At 33.3% G+C, this 6,715-nt stretch overlaps 1 protein-coding gene across 1 annotated transcript; it reads left to right on the top strand.

Moving 5' to 3' along the window:
• The first annotated feature begins 420 nt into the window (after positions 1–420).
• LOC123541225 (isatin hydrolase-like) lies at positions 421–6,135 on the top strand. The gene is made up of 4 exons (XM_045326645.2): positions 421–575; positions 1,903–2,088; positions 2,819–2,960; positions 5,015–6,135. The coding sequence occupies exons 2-4, from the start codon at positions 1,919–1,921 to the stop codon at positions 5,537–5,539; spliced, it is 837 nt and encodes a 278-aa protein (XP_045182580.2). The 5' UTR covers positions 421–575; positions 1,903–1,918; the 3' UTR covers positions 5,540–6,135.
• Positions 6,136–6,715: the final 580 nt, after the last annotated feature.

The raw sequence follows: 6,715 nt of genomic DNA, 5'->3' as shown, positions 1-6,715 counted from the left end.
ATTGTTTTGTAACCTTCGATGACAACTTACATTTAAAGCAGCATGCCTCCAGATTTGGCTAAAAAATAATCTTTCTTTCAAATTGAACTTTGATCATATTATGAACATAAGAATATGAATTTTTGTTTCTAATATATTTTAAAAGTTCCAAATCAAGAAAATAAGATGACCGCGTCGGGAATCGAACCCCGGACCACCGCGAAGAAGTGAATAGTGCCTTCAAAATATAAATATTTATAATCGAGACAGTTTACCTTGAGTAAAAGCATGACAAACGCTTTTCAATTTTCGTCGTAAAAAGTAGTAAAAACAGCAAAGTCTCAAGTGTTTCCGTAACAGAAAGTTTGTAATTAAGTTTTAAAGCTTTCTTAAGAAATATAGCATTTATTTCAAGATATCTAAAAAATAAATTTTTTTGTCGAACGATCTGGAGGCATGCTGCTTTAAGACACCAGCTGGTGTTTTCTGCATTTTCACAATTAGACGATTGAAGTGAAAAGTACGTTTTTCATTTCTGATATTTCTACGTGGTACTCGTATTTAGTGTAAAATAAAGGATATTTAGAGTTTTCAAGGTACCTTTATACTTACATTAATTATTCATTTAGTTTTCGAATTATTCTAAATCATAATTTCATTTAATACATCATTCTGTTACATCATTCAAACTCCAGAAAATATTTAATACTTCCATTTTCTAATTTTATTCTATTGCCTCTCGTAAAAGACTTTCCAAAAGCAAAATCTTGATAGCATTTGGCGTGTAATGCAAAAGGCAGTCATAGGAAAAAAAAGCTTTTAGGCTATTATCGATTTGTGTTGGCCTAAAAAGACCTACCACAGAAATTCTGCAGTATAGATGTAACTGGAAATTTCATGCATCTACGATAAAACACAAGATGAAAAACAAAACTCGTCTGACGCTCATGAAATTCCGCGAAATGATCGTCTGCCGTAAGCTACTGACGTCATACACAGAAAACAAAACAACGCAAACGCGTCAAATACCTCGTGGTACAATTCCTACGCATCTAAACTCTGAACCATGTAAATAAGAAGACAAACCACAAGAAGGCATTGATTGTTTTTATTCTTGACATGCTTAATTACATAATTTTATAAGTATTATACTGGACTTCATTTACCCGAGAAGTAATGTATCGGACGTTATGCGGCAATTTGACGTCATAAGTAACGTCATAATGCTCTTTTACCGGTTCGTAGAATATACAGAGCTTGATTTCCTTCTTTGTTTAACAGGAAATCAAATCGAGCCATGTAAGAATTAATAAAAAATCAAGGCATTCGAGTGGGTTATCGTCTAATGTACCACGATTCAGATTTCAGATGCAACAGGAATTGAACCACAAAGGCGTTATCCCGAGAGGTTAAATACTGAAGCATCTGAACGATGAACCATGGTAAATTAGACCTTAAATCACAAGAAGGCATAGATTGTTTTCATTCTGACATGCTCATTGACATATTTTAATAAACATTATGCGGGCTTTATGTACCCGAGGAGTAATGTATACGTCATAATGCTCTCCTACAGGTCCGCGCGTCAACCGAGCCATCAAATCGCGCAATGTTAGAGTACATAATTTTGTTTATAAATGATTGAAAAGGAAATATAATTTAAAAATAAGAAATGAATAAATTGCTTTCAGAGTTCATGCGAAAAGAACGACAGAATTGGGGCGACAAATTCCCGAATCGTGCTGTCTTTCAATGTACAAATCTCTATTAAGCTAAACTCAGCTAAATTTACAACCTACACCAACATTTCCTAAAATATTAACAACTTTATTATAAGTTTATACCATCATTTACTAATTTAGTGCGTATATAATCTTAACACCCACAACAAATCAGTTTTCACATTTTCAAGACCTATTTCAGATTATCCAAAGGGACAATGCATTTTCCGATTTTTTCTACGCTAACGGTATTGGCCTTCATCACTGGCAAAGTGGATTTAAAACTTGTCGACTTAACTCACATTCTTGGTCCAAGCCCACCCAACTGGCCAGGCGATCCACCTTATATCTTCACAATTTTGTACCGACAACAATTCGATGATTATTGGTAAAGCATCAGATATAAATTATTCTATTGTTAAACAGATCTATAATCTGTTTTAGTGTCAGCCTTAATATAATTGCACGTCTCCAGATTTTTGTCAACAATTTTCTTTTGAAATATAAAAATGTTTTCATTTGTTATCAGTTGTAATACACAGAGAATATAAATAACTCCAATGAAACAATCTTTTCATTCGAACACTTAACAACTTTAAGTATGCCTTTTGATCCATATTAAGAGTGTTTGAAAGAAGTGAAACGTCTTTTATCTTGTCAAATAATATATCGACGGGCGTCAGTATTGTCGTGTTTGGATGAAAATGTTCATAATTTGCTATTACATTTAGAACTGGTATTAATTAGAGGGATTTGGCTTTTAATTAATTTATTTGATACACATTAAGACATTTTCTTCACAATACTAGTTTACCAATTTAAATATGTTACAACAGCTGCTATCTGTTTTAAATGCTTGATATTCATCTTGAGACATGTACATGAGGCACAAACTTAAAATCTAGAAAATATTTAAACAACTGTTCACGTATTTTTGACTGCCATAATTTGCTACTTACAAAACTCTCTGTAAATATATATATTACTAAACTTGTTTTTGGAACACATTTTCAGCCATTTACACCTAGTTATCCTAGCTTTAACAAACATATAAAAGAACTTAAAATTCTGTTAATATAATATATGCTTTTGCAACATTTTTCTTTATATTTTAAAAGGTATGAATTAAATAAATTTGAAACAGTGGAGCATATAGGGACACATCTGGACGCACCAGCACATTTTTCCGAAGGATCTAAGAGGGTACACGAAATTCCAATGGAGAAGTTAGCAGGACCGGGAGTTATCATCAATGTTAAAGTAATAAAGAAAATAGATGTCATTTATTTATATACGTTGTAAACATTTCAGTATAAAAGGAAAAAGCGTTTGATGAAATTCTAGGAGTCGTTTTTTCGTGAGACATGAGAAGCAAGGTCTTTTTTATATTGATTTCTACGGTGCCCCTAAAGTGACATGTTACACACATTTTTTCCAATTAGGTAATGTGAGACTTTTTTTTTATTTCGTTTAAACGAAATTATTTCGTTTAAAAAGAAATAATCATTTCGTTTTAAAAGAAAACATTTCGTTTAAACGAAATATTCGTTTAAACAAATAACTTATTTTGTTTAAACGAAATGATTCGTTTTAAACGAAATAAGTTTATTTCGTTTAAAACAAATAAAAAAAGTCCACATTACCTAATTGGAAAAAATGTGTGTAACATGTCACTTTAGGGGCACCGTAGATTTCTGTGTTATTGTTTTTTTTTTAACTGCTCAAGTTAACGTAATTAAACAACGTGTTGAAAGAAGTTTTGACGAAAATTAATTAAAATATGATTCTTTAAATGTTTAAGTAGCGTTTCTTAGTGTTTTTCTTAAACGGTACGGTAAATGGCTTCATTATTCAGTGATCGTGAAACTCATCTAAAACAAAACTTTCTTTCCATGCTCACAGAGAAATAACTCATAAACAATATTCGGTTACAGACACTCTCTAGCAATTGGTATCGTTTCGTGAATATGTACTAATTTAAAGATGTTTCTTGTGGGAAATGGTACGTCCCTTGTAATACAATTATGATAATCTAAAATTTGAGGAAATGATTTGCGCTTATCGCTACACTAAGTACTGTTTACAACAATAATGAAATTATAATATAAAACGTTCTTTTTGGAAGTTGAAGTAAATAAATCAGACATGGTTGGCGGTACCTCCCGGAAAGTATATAGAATTTAGTTACAAGTTTAGGTCATTATTGCACTGGAAAGTAGGGTAATTTCAGTAAGGCTAAATAAATTGACAAGTTGAGTTCTCGTTTTCTGTCAATATAATCAAAACACTGTTTTTGAAACGTATTGCGGCAAAGTGGCTTGTCAGAAGAAATCGGTTATGTACCATTAAAAAAAAGTCATCTACCATTGTAAATAAAATCTGAAGTCTTATAAATATAGCTACCAAAGTTCGTAACTCAATTATATGCTGTTGTACTTACCACGAGCAATCAGTATGACATCAAACGGCCAAAGATATGTGAAAGAATATTAAGTTGTCTATCGAGAGACTGAGCAAAATACCGACCGACCGAGTCACGGGTTATAAGATTATATAAATCATTTTTGGAGGGTGAGGAAGCACACTGAGACAACATATGGAGTGTTTGTATATTAAACATTCGATCAATTCAATGATAAGATCCATAAACAGATGTTGCAAAATCCTTAAAAACACATCCGACAGTTTCTATATGTATATAGGCAAAATATTTTCTACAGACAGAATTTCTTTAAACTTTGTGTACTGACTGAGAATCAAGTTTAAAACAGAAATATATATTGAAAATCATTTGCATTCAGTATAGTTGCAAAGATTAAAGAAATTTGGTCCATGGGAAAGACCAGTACTTTGAGGTAACATTTTGTCATGTTCATTGTCCAGGACATTCGCCACAGTGTCTTTATTGACATTGGGCAAAATTTTCTTACGGACAGAATTTCTTCTTTAAACTGTGTTTCATGACAGAGAATCAAATCAAAAACGGAAATACAAAATGAAGCAATTCAGAGGCACCCAGCATTGGTCATGAATTGTCTGCTCTTGAAAATAAGAACATACTGACAAATCTATTTTCAAGAACAAATAATTCAAGATCAAGCACCGGTACTTATGATTTCAATACATATTTCCGTTTTAAACTTGATTTATAGTTAGTACACAAAATTTAAAGAAATTCTGTCTGTAGGAAAAATTTTGCATATATAAATATAGAAAACCGTCAGATGTTTAAAAGACTGGCAAACATGCTTTTATACAAACTACTTTATTTGTTTAAACTTTAAAATAACAAAAACATGTGGTGTTTATTGCAGGCGAAGGTAGCCGAGAATCTGGATTACCAAGTTTCCAAGGATGACTTAGAAGCCTGGGAATCGAAACACAACAAAACAATTCCAAATGGGTCAGTTGTAATAATGAACTCTGGATGGTCTTCAAAATTTCCAAACGCCTCTCTTTTATTTGGAACGGAAACTCCAGATAATGCAAGCACCTTTCATTTTCCTGGCTGGAAAAAAGAGAGTGTTGACTGGTTGATTACAGAACGCTTTGTTAATGCGATCGGTGTAGACACGCCTTCAACTGACTTCGGTCAATCGGCTACTTTTCCTGTACACCAGCGTCTCGGAAAAGGAAATGTTCCGGGAGTTGAGTTGGTCGCGAATTTAGACTCAATCCCGGAATATGGATCTACGATCTATGTAGCGGTTATAAGAATATACGAAGGCAGTGGAGGACCAGCAAGAGTTTTTGCGACATTCCAAGAAAATGAAGACGACGACGAGGATAGCGAAAGTGAATCAGATAGCGAGACTAGCGAGGAAAGTGTTTCAGAATAGATGTACTGAAATATGTTGTATCTCAGTTGTGTGTACATTTTCTGTAAATAGACTAGGTTTTACTTTGGCGTGTACAGGCGGGGTTCGAGTGATATGTTTCGGGTTACATTTGTTATGAATGATAACATATTTTCCCTCTGACTACATGTATATATATAAATAAACTACTAGTAAATCAGCACGTTGCTGTGACAGATGGCTACAAATGCACACTGCTAATAATTCAACGACAATTTCCAAATGATTAGGTATCCCGCTAGCCAATTCGGCTGTAAACTGCAGCTGAATGCGAATATTTCATTCCGTAATACCGAAATCACATGCGGGGAAACACGTGATTTGCCGAAGATTCACTACCATCATAGATCTCGAAATATATTATAATAGCTCCTTAGCTTTATTAATTGTAACCAAGGCTATAAAGTTGCAGAATGGTAACAGCGTCAACACTTATTTACCTGTGTCATATACTCAATATTCTGCACTGAAGTCCTATGATAGTTTCTGACCTTGAAGCTAATGAATCACAGGTGCTGTAGTACTTTCCAAAAGGAAACTTGATGCTAATTCAAGCAAATAAAAGGGTGTCATTTAAACTGGTCGTTATCTATTTTACAATTTTGGTGTATTTATTATTTCTTAAGTGCACATATATTTCAAATGCAGAGTTCTTTCTTAATGAAGGTAAAAGAACCTTATAGAATTGGCAGTTATCGTCATAATCTCCATTCCCAGTTATTTCGTTTTTTGGGGGTTACGGGTAAATTAGAAAAAAAAATATCAGTGAATTTTGATCACATAATACATTGTTTAACGGGTTCCCATTTTTTTTGACCGGGCACTTCTAACATTGCGAAGTACACACGCTATGAAGATATTCGTATAATCGAACACAAGCAGGCTTAAGGTAGTGGACCCGTATTGATAATCGGCAATTTCCGTATTCACGTTAGGCAATTCGATATTCTACGGACGTAAATATAGTACAACGCCCACGTGGTATTCAATTAAAAACGGAGAATACCGGAATGACAGACAGGGAATACGCAACTTGCCGATTGTCAATACTTGTCCACTACCTTAATCGTTATTTTAAAGCATTCTTATTTCGAGAAGAATATGACATTATCGGTATTTGGATCATTAACATTTAGAATATAATACATTTAACTCGAC

Source organism: Mercenaria mercenaria, unplaced genomic scaffold (genome assembly GCF_021730395.1).
Source record: "Mercenaria mercenaria strain notata unplaced genomic scaffold, MADL_Memer_1 contig_3261, whole genome shotgun sequence".
Taxonomy (NCBI): domain Eukaryota; kingdom Metazoa; phylum Mollusca; class Bivalvia; order Venerida; family Veneridae; genus Mercenaria; species Mercenaria mercenaria.
This window is presented reverse-complemented; position numbering and strand designations above follow the sequence as displayed.

Bases quoted from the DNA above. Each gene is read 5' to 3' on its own strand.
- LOC123541225 (XM_045326645.2), top strand. From the start codon at position 1,919: ATGCATTTTCCGATTTTTTCTACGCTAACGGTATTGGCCTTCATCACT. The intron at 2,089-2,818 runs GTAAAGCATCAG...ATATTTTAAAAG, and splicing joins CAACAATTCGATGATTATTG to GTATGAATTAAATAAATTTG. The intron at 2,961-5,014 runs GTAATAAAGAAA...TGTTTATTGCAG, and splicing joins GAGTTATCATCAATGTTAAA to GCGAAGGTAGCCGAGAATCT.